The sequence below is a fragment of the Rattus norvegicus genome, chromosome 18 (assembly GCF_021556685.1).
Source record: "Rattus norvegicus strain SHRSP/BbbUtx chromosome 18, alternate assembly SHRSP_T2T, whole genome shotgun sequence".
Classification (NCBI taxonomy): Eukaryota; Metazoa; Chordata; class Mammalia; order Rodentia; family Muridae; genus Rattus; species Rattus norvegicus.
In genome coordinates this window covers 23,514,107-23,534,063 of record NC_141551.1, presented here as the reverse complement: position 1 = coordinate 23,534,063, position 19,957 = coordinate 23,514,107, and the positions used below count along the sequence as shown (strand labels likewise).

Below are 19,957 nucleotides of genomic sequence, written 5' to 3'. Positions count from 1 at the left end.
TTAAGTTCTACCAATGAGTGGAAGTCCCAGCCCCTTGACTTTTTGGAATTTAATGCATTCAAAAACACTGGGTTATCTTCCAAACAGACCTGTGAGGCTGGCATACGGTGACTCAGCATTTTGTAGACGAGGGTCATAGCAAAGGCCCACCAAAGCTAACTTCTCTCTCTGTCCCCAACATCAGCACAAAAGAACACTGACATCCACTGAACACCTCCAGTGTTGCCCTTGGCTGAAAACACTATACCTTACCTTAAAAACTGAAGGAATTACAACTCACATCTTACAGACAGAAAACAGTTCAGGGTGGTGAACTAACTGTCCCCAGGACAAATAGCTAATAAGAACTAAGCCTGGGCTACAGACCCCCAAGTTAGTATATGTTCCGTACGACTAGTCAGCTTGCCCTGAGTACTACCCCCAAACCGGATCCTTCCCACTCCTCGTTAATATGGCTCTCCTTTATTCTCTGCCATGGACTGCATGGTGACCAGGAAGAAGCACCTTTCCGTGACCCTGGATTTACATTCCCGGAGCCCTCACCTTTTAAATGCAACCTCCCCCTAAATCTCCTCGGCAGATCTACTCTGCTTCAATCCTGTTAGACTGGCTATGGAAACAGGGTGTCTCCACGTCTGCGGCCCCTGCTTCCTCAGACTCAGACCTCACACAAACTCCTCTGGCTTAGGGGTAGAAACACTTTTCTTTTCCTTCCCACCACAGGACCCTGTACTCAACCCCCATTTAAGAAAACCTAACAAGGAGACTAGGGCAGCTGCTTACCTTGTGAGTTTGATTGATTTTCTGAATTCACTGGTAATTGGAGCCTTAAAACCACCTTTCCTGAGCAAGGAGTCTATTGTCTGGATCTGATCCCAGTCTGAGGAAAACAAGCCACAATATGGTCAGCACACAGTCAAAACATGAGAAGAACATGCTCCAATATGACCAGTGTAGGAAGACAAATGGGATTCAAGAAACAGAGTGTGCTGGGGAAAAGGAAGCACTGGGCCCTGGTCCCACACACTGGACACCAATCAGCCTTACTAACAGTCCAGCAAAGACCCTGACACATGACATCATAACTCAATGTGCCATGATGCTATCCCCAAGTCCCCCACTCTTTCTTACCAGGCACTACCCAAGTAAAATTCTGAAGCTCATGTTGCACCCATGGCTGCTCTATAGAAAGGCAGAGTAGAAAGGCAGGCAGGGTCTCACTATTGCCTAGATGTTTTCAGATTTTATTTTACTTTTTATTTCTGGGTATGTGTGTTGCAGGTGGTATGTACACACGAGAACAAAAGATGATGTAGGATCCTCTGAACCTGGAACTACAGGTGGTGAGTAGCCTATCGAGGGTGATGGGAACCAAATACAGGACTTCTGCAAAGCAGTAAGAATCACTCGTTTATTTTTGGTTGGTCAAGACAGGTTTCTCTGTGTAGCCCTGACTGTGCTGGAACTCACTCTGAAAGACCAGGCTGACCTCCAGCACAGAGATCTTTCTGCCTTCCAAATGCTGGGATTAAAGGCGTGCACTACCACCACTATCTGGGTTTTGTTTGTTGTTTTTTATTTTATTACTTTTTTTTTTGAAATGTGCATTGGTGTTTTCCCTGCATGTATGACTGCTTTAGGGTGTCAGATCTCCTGGTACTGGAATTATAGGTGTAAGCTGCCATGTAGGTGCTGGGAACTGAACCTGAGTCCTCTGGAAGAACAACCAGTGCTCTCAACCACTGAGCCACCTCTCACCCATCTTGGCTGATCTTAAAGTAATAGCTTCAAGTAATTTCTCAGCTTCACGTGCAATAAAGTGTGTATATGTGTGTGTGTGGCGCTGTAGACCAGAGTACAAAGGACTCCAGAGGCCAAAAACAAAGGATCCCTTGGAGCTGAAGTCATGGGCAGACCTGGGTACTGGGAATTAAACTTCAGTTTTCTGGAAGAGCAATAAGGACTCAATTGCTGAGCCATTTCTCCAGCCAAGAGGGGAATTTAAATTATGTGGCTTTTACTGCCTTGAGTAGCCTTCCTTCAGGTTCATACTTGGTATGACAGAGAACTGATAGCAGTAAGAAAACTATTTTCTCAGTGAAAACAGAAAAGTTCTTCACATCTGTAATACTGCTAACTGTCCTTTACTGATGTTTGTTTTGGAGACATAGTTTTGTAATATGTGTGCCCCAGTTTATGCTCAAACTCAAGGGCAATCATTTTACTCCAGCCTCCCAATATCAGGACTTGAGCATGTACCACTGGGCCCACTTGTGTTTTTATTTATGTCTCTGTATGTGCCTGTGTGTAGGTCGTGTGCACCCGTATGTAGCTATGTGTCCAGGTGCCCAAGGATGCCAGTGGGGTTAGATGTCTCTGGAGCTGGAGTTGATAGCAACTGGACTACCTGAGGTGATTGCTGAAAACCAAAATGTGGTCCTCTACAAGAACAGTATACATTCTTAACACTGGACCATCTCTCCAGCCCTCAGTCTTAAACATTTTAAGCAAAAAAATAAAGTACATCAAATTGAACTCCCTCCTCCCAATTACCATAGAAGCTCCCAATTTTGAATTTTCTCAATTTTAAAATGGGAGAAACAATTTAGCTGAGCTATAATTTATATCTAACTACTAAAAATTATGTTTGGTATTCTTTAAACAGGAGGAGCATATTGGACTTATGACCTAACCAAAATGTCTTAAAACTCATCCTTTTTACGCTACATGCACACTGCTTTTTGAACAAGTTTAAACACAACCACAATGAAAACCAACAAGGCGATCGCTTTCCACATAAGTAGTTCATTAATATACTTAACTGGATATTTTTCTCTATTCCAGGTTCACACCCAACAATTACTGTGTTTCACATAATATTTTCAAAACCAGACTAATTCCAAGAAAGAAAGAAAATGGGGTTACATATCACAGAAAGTACAAGAAAGGAATTCTAGATACTCTTTCAAAGAAAAAATGTGCCCAACCCACTTCCTACCTTTACTGTCCCCATTATTAGAACTCATCATTAACTACTGAGCGCTTTATGTTTGTTGGAGTCTCTGTGAAACCCTGACTGGCCTTCTGGTCCTACGCAGACCAGGCTGGCGTTGAATTCACAGAAATCCTCCTGTGTGTGCCTCCACAGTGCTGGGTTAAGCCATGTACCACCACAGCTGGCAACTGCTGAGCTCTTTAACAGCAGTGAGACCATGTTTATCCTTTACCAACTATAACACCAAGTACAGACTTCACTTATCTTTATAACAAAAGATAAAACACTGTCAGTCTAGTGCCTGGGATTTTGTTGTGATAATCACTGAAGCTTATGGGGGGCAAAGAAATAGAACTATTCATCGGAAGGAAACATTAAAGCCATAATCAAGTAAGAAAGCTATTTTCCTCCCTGCCACCCCCACCCAACCCCACTCCCAGTTTCTGTCTTGTGTCAGTTTGCTTCTGTCCTACAGGAATCTGGCAGGAACTAAGAAGAGGAAGGGCATCAGTACTTGGTGGCACTGAGCTGAGGACTTCTCTCTCCTGCCCTTTAACTGGCATGGCTCTGAGCAGCACAGCTCAGTGGCCATCTGTCCGACTCACCTTGTTCCTTAGCAACCTCAGGTAAATATGTGGCTGTGCGTTTGATGCCTTTTTCATTGATGAATTCAATCCGAATCCCATGGACCCCTACCTACAGAAAAATATGACCAAGTACATGGCGTTTTCTGATTCTAACAACATTTCCATCACTCATACATAATCAACATTGTCTCCTGAACTGCCTAGCACAGGTCTGGGAAAGGAAGAATGTTGTCTGCATGACTGACTCTAAAGCACAGAAACCAAAGGGACGGTCAAATACATACATGTGCAGTTGCACCTCTGAGACTATGAAGACTGAAGGAATAAATCCCTGAAATAGTATATCTAAATAGCTTAAATATTTTACTTCTAGCACAATTCTACTACATGAAAATGTCAAACTGTTTCTAGATAGGTTCACAGTTCTTCAAATTTGGTCTCCTTTGGATATATATTTTTTAATTGTCTTACTATATAGTCCTCCTCCTCCTACCTCCTTACTGGTGCATTTATTAAAGGGATGGGCTACCATGTACAGATTCAGATAAGATTTCCTTCCTTCCTTTCTTCCATTTTTGGGGAGATGGGGGTGGTTTGGTTCTCATTCTTTTCTGTTTGTCTTCAAGCAAGGTTTCTCTGACCTCGGTTTGTAGACCCAGCTGGCCTCACAGAGATCCTCCTGAGTGATGAGATTAAAGGCAACTACCACACCTGCCACTCATTACTTCTTAACTAGACATAGAAGGATCAGCTGGATCTTATTTCATCTAGAATAGATTTGACTGGAAAGAAATAGCAGAGAGGTATTATGTGGGGTAAGGGGACAGACAAGTTCACACTATTCAGTCCTAGCTGACCTGACCAAGCTGGTCTTAGGCTAACAGAGACCCACTGAGTGCTGGGATTAAAGGTGTTTGTTACCACAGCTGGCTCATAGCAAAGAGGACTGATTTTCCATTTCTTTTCTATTCCTAGTACCCTTTTCTGTCATTCTTAGACCCTCTCTCAATAAAGGAGATACATTACCATGTACTAACCCGAACCCAAATGCAACGAGAGATGCAGAGTTCCAAATGCAGCTGTTCTCACCTCCCAGTCCAGGTAATCACTGGCATCTTCAAAGTTAGTAAGGAGGGAGACAGAACAGAAAAGTTTGGGCAGCTCCTCTCGGGTCAGGGGGGGGAATCGGCTGTCCTTAAGTGCACTAGAGGGGACAGAAAATATAAGTGAGGCTGCCTCCAGTTAGAAGACAACATTGCATGCCACAGAGCCCACACAGCAGAGTCCCAAGGTCCTCTGACAGCATCTAACACTTTGTCAGTATCAACTATCTTTGCAGGAACTTAGAGGTAATTCACCAGGTCATAATCTCAGCGAGACTATTTTTCTTTTCTTTTTGAAGATTGTAGGGTCCACAGCTATCTCCAGTTCTAGGTCATTTATTCATGTTCTCGTATTGGCGCCATTACCTGGTTAACGTGTATTCCCTGAGTCCTGAATGAAGATTCATGGCTGAGAAGGTCCCAATGCAGCCACGGAGCCGCTTGTCTCGCCCTGTCTTCCAGGTCACAAAGAGAGGACTGAAAGGAAAAACCAAAACATTATTCTCCAGCCCTAGATTAATTACAGATACATTCCTATTCATTTCTGTTATTGCCCAAAGGATCTGAACTGCCAGCTCCTGCCTTTCTGAAGTAGCTCAGCCCTGGCTAGAAACACAGAGAGAAGAGAGGAAGGAGAAGCTCTACCCTTTCCTATGCTATGTCCTCACAACTTTCATTCACATAATAAGTTTTCTTTCCTGCTTTTCTTTCCCCTTTACTTTGCTAGACTGTCTCTCCAAGTAGACCTGAACTTGAGACAGCCTTACCTCTATTCCTGAAGTGCTGGAATTACAGCACCCAGCAATCTCCCCCCCACTTCTTTTTTTTTGGTTCTTTCTTTCGGAAATCTCCCCTTTCTAACGGTCCATATCCTCTCCTCCTTTCCTCCATCTCAGTGAGTTCCATCATCCCTGATGACACACCTTGCCCAGACTGCACTCCCTTAGCTACAAGTATTCTCTAATTGCCACAATTTTAACTACTGGCAAACTACAAATAGTTTTGGCTCATAGACTTTCATAAGATTAAAATAACAAAACCCAACAAACAAAAAACCCCCACGTTTCTCAAGAAAATTTTAGCTTTCCATTCTTAGGCCAAAGTCAGGTTTTATTGGCTGTATTAGATTCATGACAGACTGCTAAGAGATAACCCCATCCTGAGATCTTCCCACATTCCTACTACCCTTACTGCTTAGATTTCTGAATTAGTCACCTCTCAAACACAAAGTAAATACACAAAGTTACCTAGGTTCCTCTACCCCATAACCCTACATAATGTAACCCTGGCTGGCCTTGAACTTAAAAAGATCCTCCTGCCTCTGCTGAGGTTAAGGTGTGTCACCACATCTGGCTTCTTGCTAAGGCATTCATGTGGAGGTCAAAGGAAACCTTAGATAATAATCTTTGTCTTCTACATTGTTTAAAATAGAAATAGGGTGTTCTTTGCTATGTACTCTAAACTCTATGTTCCTCAAATATTGGTGCATTCTTGTCTTTACCTCCTATCTCACTGGAGCAATGGGAATAGACAAGCAACATGTCTGTTTTTCTGTGGATTCTGAGGATCTGATGTCAGATCCTTACCTCTATGGTAAGCACTTTACTCACAGGGCCATCTTTCCAGCCCTTACCCATATCTTTACCTCAACAGACAGATCTCTCACCTACTCTCATTTCCTTCAAATAACATACATGCACCATGCCAGTCAGAGCTACTGTGCCAATCCTACTAAAAAAGTTTAGTCTTCCTGTTACCCACAGGTTAAAAATACAAGGCTCTGAGTACTACAATCCCTATATATATCTTACCCAGGCTCATCTGCTCTGTTGTGAGTTTCTGATCATGGCAACCCACATCAAGAATTCCCTGGAAGCCTGGTGTGATGGCACATGCCTTTAGTCCCAGCATAGGAAGGCAGAGGCAGGCCTCTGAGTTCAAGGCCAACCTGATCTACACAGTGAATTCCAGGACAGCTAGAGCTATATAGTGAGACCCTGTCTCAAGATCAATAAACAAATTCCCTGAAAAGTCAACACATTTTTCCTCCATATTTCCTCCAAGAATACATTTGGGGTAACTTCTCTTAGATTTATGTGTGTGGCTCACCAACTCAAGTGAGTCCCAAAGACAAGGACTTTTTCTTTCTACTCCCCAACTCTGCTCAAAGTTCTGAAGAACCATCAGCACAGTACCAACAGCAGGGGAGCCATCAGCACAGTACCAACAGCAGGGGAGCCATCAGCACAGTACCAACAGCAGGGGAGCCATCAGCACAGTACCAACAGCAGGGGAGCCATCAGCACAGTACCAACAGCAGGGGAGCCATCAGCACAGTACCAACAGCAGGGGAATGAACAACACCAAAGCATGCCCTGAAAAACACCCAGAAGCAGAAGTACTTTTTCTTCTTTTTTTCCCTCTGTGTAGCCCTGGATGCCCTGGAACTCACTTTGCAGACCAGACTGCACTTGAACTCAGAGATTCAGATGCCTATGTGCTGGGATTAAAGGTGTGCACCACCACCATCTGGCAGCAGAAGTGTTTTTTAAAGGCAGCGCAGAAGTAATTCCTGCTTTGAAGAAAACACTGGCACGCCCTTCTTCATTTTATCTTATACTTTTTAAAAATGCTCCTTAAATAAGATGAAAGATGGCTCAGTGGTGAAGACCTTTGTGGTACAAATGGAGACTAGCACTAGGATTCTCAGAATCCTCATAAAGGACAGTGGGTGTGGTGGCCCACCTTTAATTCAGAAGGTAAGCCAGTAGTTAAGACTAGCCATACCCACCAGTTCCAGGTTAGTGAGATCAACCCTGCCACAATGAAATAAGGAATAGCACTCTGAGATGATTCCCAAGCATCAACCTTAAACCTCCACTTGCACAAACACATGCATGCTCCCCTCAACCCCTGTGCACACACAAGTATACATATATGCATAAAAATGGACACACACACACACACACACACACACACACACACACACAAAAACCACCTTCCTAAAAGCACTGCTCCCAATGAATGAGAGCTCTTAGTCAGTCTAGCCTGACCCTCAAACACTTCCGATTCACATTCACTAGGATTCCAACATTTTGGAGGTGCCAGTGGTATGATGACTTCTCTACCTACTGTATGCTGTGTTACATCATAACCACTACTAACAAACCCTTATAGTCAGACTCTGTCAGGAAGCTGTGACCACATTGTCCCATGTCTAATTTACTCACTAGGGGTCATTGGTGAATCTAGGAAGTCGTGGCTGTGGAAAGCCATAGAGGTGACAGTAGAGTACATCAAAGCAGTAGCAGCACATTTCTGCAGTCACCACCAGGTTCTTAGTGGTATTGGCAGTTCCATTGGGCCGGGGGAGAGGGCTCAGGGCTCCAGATGCAGGATTCATTCGTGTGATGGGGGAGTTTCCAGGTCCCAGAGTTAAGTCTGATACATTTTCCCGACCACTGCTGCTGTCCACATGCTGGTGGGTTTGAAGAGGTCCTGAACTTGAGCCAGGAACAGTAGTGGACTGGTTACCGGGACTGTGTGTTCCACTTCCAGATAATTTGGGCTTCTTGACCCCACAACAGCCTGCTGCCAACTTGGGCTCAAGGGGAGGAACACAACGTCTTTTTCCCATCCTGATCTGGTGTTTGTGATCTGGGATGCTGCAGAACCCTACAGGAAAGAGAACAAGTAAGTACTAATTAGAACGATTCAAGAACAAAATAAAATAAATAAATAAATAAATAAATAAATAAATAAATAAATAGGTTGATTCAGTTAAAAGCTGTCAAGGACCAGTGAGATGGCTCAATGGGTGAAAGCATTTGCTACCTGCCAACCAATGATGGCCTGTGTTTAACCCCTATGACTAGTATGGTGGGAGGACAGAACTGACTACAAGTCGTCAGTGACCTTGACACACACACAGCACAACATCTTTGTCTCCCCTCCCTCAGCAGAAATGAACTGCAATTAAAAGTTGTTTTTTTTTTTTAAGCTGTCATTTTTTTTTTTAACCAGAAACTCCAGGTGACATGGTCAAAAAGGTCAGATGCCAAGTTCTAGACAGGAATCCTCTAATATTTTCCTAAAGAGAGGCTGACAACGAGCAGCTTGTCTATCCCAAAAGACTATGCACGGGGGCTGGAGAGATGGCTCATGGTTAAGAGTGCTCTTCCAGAGGTCCTGAGTTCAATTCCCAGCAACCACATGGTGGCTCACAACCATCTGTAATGAGATCTGGTGCCCTCTTCTGGCCTGCAGGTATGCATGTAGACAATAAATAAATCTTAAAAAAAAAAAGACTATCCAGGGCAGTGGGGAGGATAGGCCGCAACTGTTGAGGACATCTCAATACCCTTTCTACAAGTTCTGCAATGTGGTGCAAGCCTCTGATTGCAGTATCTGGGAGGAAGAGGCAGAAACAGGCAGATCTCTGTGAGTTCAAGGCCAGCCTGGTCTACATAATGTGTTCCAGGGCAGACTGAGCCAAATAGTGAGTCCCTGTCTCAAATAAACAAGCTTTTATTGTAAAAAATTTGCAAATAAAAATCATTATTCAGCAAGATTAGACAGATCCATAGTCTATACATTTCAACAAGCTTCTACATATTCAAAATGGTCATCCTGAAACTGAAGCTTCTCACTGGATTTCTCACTTGCTTGTCCTATTTTTTTGAGACATGTTCTCTCTATATAGTCCTGGCTCTCTTAAAAGTTTCTATGTAGATTCAACAGCCTCTGCCTCTGGTGTGCTGAGAATAAAGGCATGTGCCATCAGACTCAGCTCGTTAATATGTATTTACACATATGTACATATTAGACATTTATAGTATTATATACTTTAACTGAAAAAAATTTTATTTTCAGGTTTTTGAGCTAGTTTTTCTGTTTAGCCATATTATTCTTTCTTCATGGTCTGTTATACCCACAGATACATTTGTTACACACAGGTCTACACTTGCTTCCTTTCTAGATTGTGTGACCTTGCTTAATAGTATACATTCTATATTCATCCATTTTCCAAAGTGTTGTGATTTTACTTTTCCTTTAGAGCTAAATGTTATGTGCACCAGAGTTTCACTGTCCACTCTCTTGCTGACGGACTAGATTGGTTTGCCTCCCTTGCTGTAGTGAATAGTGCAGCGATAAACACACCAGCTCACTGTTCGCAGGGATCCAATAGCCTTTTAGCCTCTATAGCACCAAGAATGTATATGTACAGACTCAAATTCTGGTGAGAACAAAAAACAAAACAAAACAAAACAAAACAAAAATAACCACCAAAATCATCCATGTATATTAAACTAAAATTAACATAGCAAGTTGCAGGCCAGTCAGTGACAAGTCAGTGACACAGTCACAGTTGCCTCAAAACAACAAAATGCAAGACAAAACACTCCCAGGGCTGGGATGACTCAGTCAGTAGACCGCCTGCCCAACACACGAGGCTTTATGCTTCATTCACAGGACTGTGTAAACTAGTACCCCCAGCACTTTGGAAGTAGCGGGAGGATCAGGAGTTCAAAGTCACCCTTGGGTCTCTATACATGTCTCAAGTTCAGGCCACAATGGGCTCCACCAGACACATAAAAAGCTCCCTCAAAGTAGTAGCTCACGCCTGACCACAGCACTCATGACGAAAAGGCAGGTAGATCTTTATGAGTTTGAGACTCGCCTGTTGGTCTACACAGGGAGCTGGCCAATACTTAGCAAGTTCCTATCTCAAACCAAACCAAACCAAACCAAACCAAACCAAACCAAACCAAACCAAACCAAACCAAAGGCTGATGGTGCCTTTACAGAGCCAAGTGGACTGAGTTCAAAACTGGTTAGTCTGAGACTGAGTTTCCTCAAACTAGAATAAAAGTAATTGCTCTCTGGAGTTACTGAGCATGAAGTCAGTTTAGTAGTCACAAGGGCCTTAAAAACACTACAGTTAGCTGTTTTCCTCACTTGGGCTCCTAGCCCACTGCTTCTTCCTAGAGGACAACCTAAAGATGGCCTAGACATGTTCTATGCATTCAGAATGCTTCATATTCCAGGATTTTACTCAGTGTTGACAAGGCAAACAAATCACCAGCATTTCAAAGAGAATGAGCCTCAGAATTAATAAGCGTGGAAATCCTCCAAGGCCTCACTTGAGTGGCAGAGCTAGGAGTTGGACCACAATCTGTCAGGCTCCAAGATCCGGACCTTCTCACCAAGCAACATGGCAGAGTAAGATAATAAATACCCACTGGATTTAGTGCCTTTTTTTTTTATTTAAATATTTTTTTTATTATTTTTATTTATTTGAGCACACACTAGCTGTCTTCAGACACACCAGAAGAGGTCATCAGATCTCTTTACAGATGGTTGTGAGCCACCATGTGGTTACTGGGAATTGAACTCAGGTCCTCTGGAAGAGCAGTCAGTGCTCTTAACCGCTGAGCCATCTCTCCAGCCCTAGTGCCTTTTTCTAAGAACACAAGAAAACACAGTGCAACTCAGGATACACTAGAGTTTAAAGGAGCTTGTCAACAAAAGGAAATGAAGATCTCAGGCTCAAAGCCAACATACTCAACCATAACCAGGCAACTGTAAGCCTTCTCCCCTTCACAGCAATGCCTGTCCTGAGTACACAAACAGATGTCACTGTGCCTTCTACTTAGCCTCAGATACAGGTCAGACAACTCCAAAGCCATCTTCTGCCCTTCAGGGGCACTACACATGTTGTATGCAGACTTGTAAGCAAACACCCATACACATAAAAAAATCTTTAAATTAAAAAAGAAAAACATATTAAGGGGGTTGTAAGGACAGCTTAGTATGTACGCGAACACACACACACACACACAAAACCAGGCATTGGAGTGCATGGCAGAAAGCAAGACTCTTGAAGCTCACTGAAGGAGCAGCCAGTCTTGACCAGCCAGTGAGCTCCAGGTTCAGTGAAAGAGGCTGTGTCTAACATATTAAGGTAGAGAGTAAGGCCCAAAGAACTCCCTGGGTAACTTCTGCCTGTTGGCCAGTTAGTTAGTCAATCTGTCTGCCCTTAAGCACCTTACACTTAGGAATTATTCCATTGGGAAGAGTTTTAAGGCTTGGCATGGTGGTTCTTGCCTTTAATCCCACACTTGGAAGGCAGAGACAGGCGATCTCTGAATTTGAGGTCATTGGTCTACATAATGAGTTCTAGAATAGCTAGGGCTATATGGTAAGACCCTATATCAAAAAAACAAATTTGGTTTTGTTTTTGGATACAAGGTTTATGTTGCCAATCTAGCCTTGAACTCCTAATCCTCTTTTCTCAACCTCCCATGTTAGAATTAGAGGCTTGGCTCCGTGACAAAGCTTAATATACAATCACTTTATTTCATTTAAGATGTGTGTATTGCTTACTTCCTTCTTTTTGAACAATTTTGAAGGAGCCTAATACTTTACTATCTGCCAAAATAAGCAAATACTAAAAGGTAGAAAATGTAAAATGAACCATAGTACTGACAGAACACATCTCAGCCACCAACTGTTAACAGCATTAATACAAACAATAATTACCTGCCAGTTGTACTAAACTTTCTCTTAGGGACTGTAGGGACAGCCCAGTAACTGACAGCACTGGTTGGTCTTTCAGGACCCAAGTTTGGTTTCCAGCACTCACAACCACCACCTCTAAGTTCAATTCCAGTAGAACTCTGGCCTTGAGGGTGACTGCACATACATGGAGAAAGTCCAACACTCCAGTGGTTTGAATACGAACAGCTCCATAGGCTCACGTTCCAATGCTTAGGTCCCAGTTAAAACTATTTGGAGGTGTGGCCTTGTTGGAGGTGTATCACTGGGAGATGAAGGTGCACTGTGGTTACAAACGACACTAGCTCAGTGTCTTTCTCTTTCTGCTCTTGCCTATGGATTAGGATGTAAAGCTCTCTCTCAGCTACTGTTCCAGTGGGATGCCTGACTTCCTGTGTCATGATCATGAACTAACTTGCATTCGTACTTAAAACTTACAAATGTAAGCAAGCCCCAGTCAAATACTGTCTTTTAAACGAGTTGCTTTGATTATGAGGACTCCTTACAATAGAACAGTAACCATGACACAGGCCTTAAACCTCACGACAACAACCAATATTGTACCACAGTAGGTGTGTGGCCCTGGGCACGCAAACAGTCCTTCATTAAAGCCTGCAACACTGACCACAGAGGCCTTGGATGGTGCCTTGCAAAGTTCCTGGGCCAAGCTCAGGAGTCAGCAGTAGCCATGGCTTCTTACACAGCTTCCACAATCAACATGAGCACAGTAGTTAACACTGCAATCCACCAGATGGAGACAGCGCCCACGCTTCAGCATGAAGCTAAGGGAAGTAGTAGTAGTAGGCAATTTATGATTTCAGAAATATAAATAATTTCTCATACATTTTTCTTAACCTTGCAAATATCAAATAGGCCTGCCCTCAGTGTTCAAAGACCCTGAACTTCCTCTATAGGCTGCTGAACCATCAGCTTCCCTGTCCAATGTGTGATCAATCTCCTGTACACCAGATGTGTGACAAATATGGACATACATAAAAAATAATGATTTATATCTGACTGAGGAACTGAACTCAGGGTTTTCAGAAGTATACAGGCTTACATGGTTGACATAACCTAAACTTTTTTTTCTAAACAAACAAGCAAACAAACAAACCCAAACCCCACAAAAAAGCCTACCAAAAAATTGAACACACACATAATGCATCACACCTTTCCAGGCTAGTATGATCTGAGTCCCAGAGGAGCCAAGGCTATATGGTGAGGCCATGACTCAAAACATAACAGGGACCGGAACATGGTTCACTAAACTGGTTGTCACAAGCACAACAAATGTAGCATATATATATAATATAATTAATATACAATTATATAATATAAAATACACATACTGCTGTGGTGGCAGGATGCCTGTATAGGGAGGTGGGAATAAGCAGTCATAGAGATGACTGCCAGCTTAGCTTAATCATAAGCTCGAAGTTGAAGGATTAATCTTGTTGAAAACGTTTCCTGACATCAACCTCTGGTAGCCAACCATGCTCACACCTGCAATGTGTACAGACCTCCCCCCCAACAAAAAAAAAAGGAAAAAAACAAAAACAAAACCTAAAACAAACAAAGGGGGATAGTTTGAACACTTCATTCTTAATATTAGGTCAATTATCCTGTAAATTCTCATCTTGATCCAATTTATCCTGGAAACTGTTATATTCACTATATAGCAGTGACCACTCAGTCCTGGACTTGGCCACAGGTGCCACTTAATACTTACTGAGGTGACCCAAAGGCTTGTTTTGCATAGATACAACTAGGAAAAAGAAATGTTTTAACTGAGTGGTGGTGGCTCACACCTTTAGTCCCAGTACTCGGGTGGTGTCTCCAACAACAACAGCAACAACAGCAACAACAACAAATGATTCCAAACAGGGACTGGAGAGAGCTCAGCAGTTAGAAACACAGGTGCAGCTGGTGGTGATGGTGCATGCTTTCAGTAGAAGCCCTTCTCCCAGGAATCTGATGTTTCAGTGATAGTCATTTGGCTCTTAATCCCAGCACTTGGGAGGCAGTTCATCCATCCATCCGTCCTTCCTTCCTTCTTCTATTATTACTATTATTATTGTTGTTGTTGTTGTTGTTGTTATAGGTTTTAAATGCTGGGACGTTTAGTGATCCATTATAGTGTTTATTTGCCTGGGTGGCAATTTCTGATTTCAGGAATTACTATAAATAATTTCCCATAGATTGCTAACATTCATAATTAAGTATCAAAACCAGAATTAATTCAAGAACACAAGGCTGCCCTGATTGACGTGGACAAGCAAAATGGCCTTCCTTCTTCTCTGTCTCTTTCAAAAGCCCATTACAAAACAACCAGAGACGCCCCCACCTTCTGAGGACAGAATCTTGGCTTTGAGGTAACCATCTAGCTGCCAACTCTGGCTCATATTCCAACTCTGAGATCCAAAGTCTGAAAGCAAACTCAGGCAAGCTGTAACATCTTTTGTGTACCTGCTACCACAAAGGGCTGCCCTAACTGTCCTGGACCTCACTATGTAGACTGTGCTCAATGGCTGGGCAGTGGTGGTGCACTCAGGAGCAAAGGCAGGTGGAACTCTTGTTCAAGGCCATGTATACATATGATTCATTAGAGTAGTTTACAGGTTCTGGTCTGAGTAGTTCAACAATGGCTTGACAGAAAAATCAAGAATCTGATCATTGTTCAGTCTATGAGACTTGATGTCTCAGTGGTCTCAACCTGGTTCACAGTACTAGGGAATTCCTAGAGAGCTAATGGAATTCTGTCTACATTGAATCCTGAAGGAGAGTCTAAGGTCAGTAAGGGAATACCTCAGCAACAGGATAAACTTGCCAGTAAGAATGTAGGCAAGCAGGCAAAATGCAAAAGCTTCCTTTCATGTCCTTTATATGGGGCGTCACCAGAAGGTATAGCCTTGGACCCAAGAGATATTCCTACCTCTGCCTCCTGAGTGCTGGGAATTCAGAAAGGTGTGAGAAAACTGGCAGTTCCTTGGCACATAATTACTATTAATACAATTCCCTAACAGCCACCTTGTAGTCTAAAAGACCTTGATACTTTTCTGCTTTAAAATGTAATGGCTTCTAAGAAACCTTTTATGAATTCTTTTCATTCTATGATAGCAGAAGCCATAAATAACATTGGAGGTCTCCTAGGAAGACTAAAGAAGGGAAAGAGTTTGAAGCTAGTAAAGAGTTACAAAGTGAGACCCTAAAAACAGTTTTGTATTTCACACCTTTAATCCTCACACTCAGGAGGCAGGAAGATCGTTGAGTTCAGGGTTGGCCTATTCTACAGAGTTATATATTAGCCAGGGCTACGTAGAAACCATGAGAGGGGGGGGAGGGAGGAGAGAGGGAGGGAGGGAGAGAGAATATGAATATGAATATTGGGTTAATACTAGGATTACTCTACTCATTCAACTTTGTAGAAATACAAAAAGGCAGAGACCATAAAAAAAAAAAACAACTTTACTTGCTAATTGTTATTATCACAAACATTTTGATACAAAGAGAAAGCTAGATTTTGCCAATGGTTTTCACTTCAAACAGTAATCATATCTAGAAAAAAAAAATTCTATCCAGGTGTGGTAGAATATACCTTTTAGCCCACCACTCAAGAAATGGACACACAGACAGGCATATCTGAGTTGTAGGTCACACTTAGTCTATCAGAGGGCATGACCGTATAAAGATTTGGGAAGTAGGGGCGAAGCTTCTTCTGTTACTATTTAGTGTCTAGATGTTAAATAAGGCTTCCTTAGACAGAAGCAGGCTGTTTCTCCTGCGACACTGACAAGCTGAAGTGAAATCCAATGTAATAATGATATCATGAGTACTGGTGCTGAAGTGAAATCCAATGATATCATGAGTACTGGTGTGGTGCATGAGCTGCAATCTTAGCTACTTATGGTATTGTTCCAGGAAAGTCAGGTGAGAGATGCTATTCTGCTGTCCACCATTCCAAATGATTCATATGCCTGTGATCCCCAAACTCAGGAGACAGAGGCAAGAGACAGGAGGACCACAAGCTCATGGACTCCTTTAACCACACAGGCAGTCTGTGGCCTGTGTGGGCTCCAAGGGAGTCTGTCTCATTGTCTCAACTCCTACACCAAAAAAACATCTACCATATAACCACACGGGGCATTTGACACATGGGCAATTTCCTTATGAAACACAAACCCATGCAATTAGGTTTACAACCTATTTACAAAGACTTAGGACTTAAAACAACAAATAAGTAGCAAAATGCTTTCAACTTGAGGGAGGCACATGGCTCATTGTAATCCCAGAGCTGGAGAGGGAGTTGGCTGTGTCTTAAATTGGATTGCAATGACTTAAAAGGCCATAGAGACTTTGTTTCAAAAACAAGTAAACACTGTGCTTGGTGGCACACACCTTTACCCTTAACACATCCCCAGACAAGACAAATGATCTCTAAATTCAAGGCCAGCCTGGTTGGTCTACATAGCAAGTTCTAGTTCTGAAACCCTGTCTCAGTAACAAATAAAAAAACCCCAAAGACCAAAGTCTACATTCAGTTCAAAGAAAACGATTATTTACAGGGTTGGGTTCCATCCCCAAGACTAGGTTTCTCTGTGTAGCAGCGGGGGACTCATAGAGATCTGCCTGTCTCCAGGGCACCACTACTTCCAGCTAATAGTTTTAGGTTTTGCTCCTGACCATCCCCCTCTTCTTTCTGTGTGACCTACAGAATGGAGCCTTATCTTTGTGGGTCTCAGGTTTTGGGTTTTTTTTTTGCTTTTGTCTTTGTTTTCATTTATAAAATTAAGACATTTCCTCTTCTGTTTCCCTCACGAAAAGTTTGGGAGGCTCTGACAAACTCTTACAGTAGTGAAGGGGAACGGTTTTGGGGCGTCGTACTGAGCTACATCACAGGTACTGAGCTGTCAGCCAAGCAGCTATGTCCTCAACCCAAACACGCCATCATTGATAAACTCACAGGGGTGAGGCACTAACTTTTATACAAGAACTATGTTCAAGGTTTACATGTAGAATAAAAATGTCACCACAGCAGATTTAGGTCAAAATGATCCAAAAAAGTAGGTGAAGACCAACTCTGTATGAATGAGAACTGTCCAGGAATTGCACTAACCTTGGAACTAGTTAATTTTTGTGCCTAAGCTCATTATGCAGCCCAAGATGACCCCATCTTTCAGATTCACTTCTCAAATGAAAATATTACACACATGCAATGCCACACAAGGTGAGTCACAGTCCTAACTCCATGAATCTATTAACCTATTAATTAAAGCCAAGGGGGAAAAGGCTTCTTTGGTTGTCAATTGGGGACTGGGTTTAATCCCAGCACTTGGGATGCAGAGGCATGCTCAACACTGAGTTCCAGGCCAGCCAGGTCTGCAGAGAGAGTAAGGCTACACTGAGAAACACCATCTTGAAAACAAACAGAACACTAAAGTGCAGGTGGAGGGCCAGCAAGACCGCCCAGCAGGGAAAGGCACTTGCCACCCGGCCTGATGTCCTGACTTTGATCTCCACCCATGGCCCACATGAGAGAACTGACTCCCTCAAGTTGTCCTCTAACTTCCTCAGCACACACACTGTGGTAACATCCACGCACATGCGGGCAAACACATTAAGTAAGTGTAAGTTTAAAAAATAAGAGAACTTAAATAACCTTAGGACCACTGACTCTGAGAGAAACTGAAATGAAGTACACTTACACCTTAAATCTAGACACAAGCCAAAGCCAAAACCAAAGCATGCAACAAAATCCCACATCAAGTATGCCCAAGGTCATACTCACTGAAAGCAGAAAGTTTATAGTCCCAGAGGAAACAGCTACAATAGGAGAGGGGAGCTATTTTGTCTCTGGAATGAATCTTCTTTCTTCCAATTCCATCCCTTCTTCCAATACCTAAGACAGAAATGCAGGTGCAGTGAACAAAGTTTAAGTAGTGGGAAGGTTTTTGCAAAAGTTAAAGTTTTTGTTTGCTTGTTTTTCCAGACACAGTTTCTCTGTGTATCCCTGGCTGTCCCAGAGCTCACTATATAGATAGACTAGTCTGGTGTCAACTCTAGAAAGCTGCCTGCCTCTGCCTCCCAAGTGGCGAGATTAAAGGTGTGCAATATCACACCCAGCTTTATGTCAGGCTTAATTTATTTTAGGACAAACAAGAGCCAAGAGACTTTACCACTGAGAACATTTTCAGATTCCTGGAATCAAAAGTGTGCACCAGGATCAAAAGTTACAATTTAACAGAGCAATCTCTGAGGCAACCAACAAAACCTTCTGGAAAAACTCTCCTTACTTCAAAACAAGTTAACTGAAGTCTCACAGAGAATCAAAGGCTGTATTGTACTTGAATGAGACCACCCCCCACCCCAACACACACACACACACACAACGTCAAAACTTGCTCTCTAGCCAGGATCTATCTCTTTTGAGCTCTCTACAGGTTTCTGTATGCAAGCATACTCCCAAGTCTTAAAAATTACCGGACAACATGCTAGGCCCCTGAGGACAAGGCACCTTGTGCCAGGAGACGATGGTAAGTGTTGGTGGAGCCATTCATCCTTACTCAGCTTTGCACGAATCTCTTCTTCGCAATCTCCTCCACCTTTCCTACTTCCCCAGTACTACAGAATTTATGCAAAGCAGAAACTCCAGGCCCCACCCACTCAATCCTAAGAGAGGGCACTGAAAGCAGATAGGCCCAGAGGGATAAGTGAGCAAAGAGAGGGGTCAGATCAGGGCAAGGAATGAAGGGCAAAAGCCACACAGCTCCGAGGACAGGCATAAGACCCAAAGTTTAAGATGGAGGGATGGTTGTAGGCAAGAGGGGCTACAAGTAGATACGGGAGGTGGGGCGGGAGGAAAAAAAGAAAATAAAGCGCGAGAAGAGAGTTAAGCAAGAAAACGATGAGACAAGGGGGAAAGAGGAGACCGGGAGGGGTTTAATAGGCAGAAGGAAAAGGTGAAAAGGAGGATGTGGGACAGGAGAGTACAGGGCGCAGTGGGAGTTGGGGAAACGACAGGGCGACGGGTAGAGCAACTGGGTCTGGGCCGCGGGGGTGGAATCCAGACGCCGGGCGGGGGAGGGGACTCTGGGTGGGGGGCCACCAGGCGGCGCAGGAGACCACCAAACTTTCCTCCGACTGTTTCCTGGAGGGACTTCAGGCACTGAGGCTACAACTGCTGCCTCGCCTCCTTGGCCAGGGGCGACCCTGCCACCCAGAACTCGGGTACACGGCCTCACGATCCCGTTAGTCCTCGACGGGGACAGACAGCCCGGAGGAGGCCTTGCCCACCCGCGGTGGCCGCCTCCATGTGCCCCTCCCCCATGGCGCCCCGGGACCCCTCGCCCGGCACCTCGAGACTCCACTCTCCAGGGTACTGTCTGCCTCGGAACTGAACAGGCCTCGAGAAGGCCTGGCAAGAGAAAGCACGGCACAGCCCCCTAGAATTCCCCACCTTCTCTCCTGACCCAGACGCGGCCGGGGCAGACGGGACCTCTCGCGCTCTGCCTTCTCTTCCTCCTGCTTCATGGAGCCATGCGCCTGGGTGGAGGCTACCGAGAAAAGCAGAGTCCCAAGGCGGGTTAGGACGCCCGAAGGAGGCCGGCGGGAGGGCAGAGGAGGAAGCAGCGGGGCGGCGGCGGCCGGGGAGAACTAGAGGTATCCCCGGAGCGGGTGGAGGACCGAGTCGAGTCGGGACCTGAGTCCTCCTCTATCCC

The 19,957-nt window shown here is 43.8% G+C and overlaps 1 protein-coding gene and 1 long non-coding RNA gene across 27 annotated transcripts in view; one reads left to right on the top strand and one right to left on the bottom strand.

Moving 5' to 3' along the window:
* Window positions 1-4,612, top strand: part of LOC100910201 (uncharacterized) — a 15,732-nt gene extending 11,120 nt beyond the window's left edge. Inside the window, exons 2-3 of the long non-coding RNA XR_015642833.1 lie at window positions 1,282-1,343; window positions 3,471-4,612. This is a non-coding gene — a long non-coding RNA (uncharacterized LOC100910201). The remainder of the gene's footprint in view (window positions 1-1,281; window positions 1,344-3,470) is intronic.
* The window catches only part of Ammecr1l (AMMECR1 like), a 24,038-nt gene extending 4,081 nt beyond the window's left edge, over window positions 1-19,957 (bottom strand). For 3 of the 26 annotated variants that reach the window (XR_015642343.1, XR_015642342.1, XR_015642344.1), the window contains exons 1-8: window positions 19,696-19,957; window positions 18,028-18,138; window positions 7,916-8,360; window positions 5,052-5,162; window positions 4,672-4,786; window positions 3,601-3,691; window positions 2,823-2,893; window positions 784-880 (exon numbers count right to left, since the gene is read on the bottom strand). Coding sequence is in view for 11 of the 26 variants with exons in the window: in XM_087592904.1 (XP_087449030.1) it covers window positions 784-880; window positions 3,601-3,691; window positions 4,672-4,786; window positions 5,052-5,162; window positions 7,916-8,360; window positions 18,028-18,138; window positions 18,720-18,792 (1,043 nt within the window). In the remaining 15 variants the exon portion in view is untranslated. 26 annotated transcript variants of the gene reach the window in all.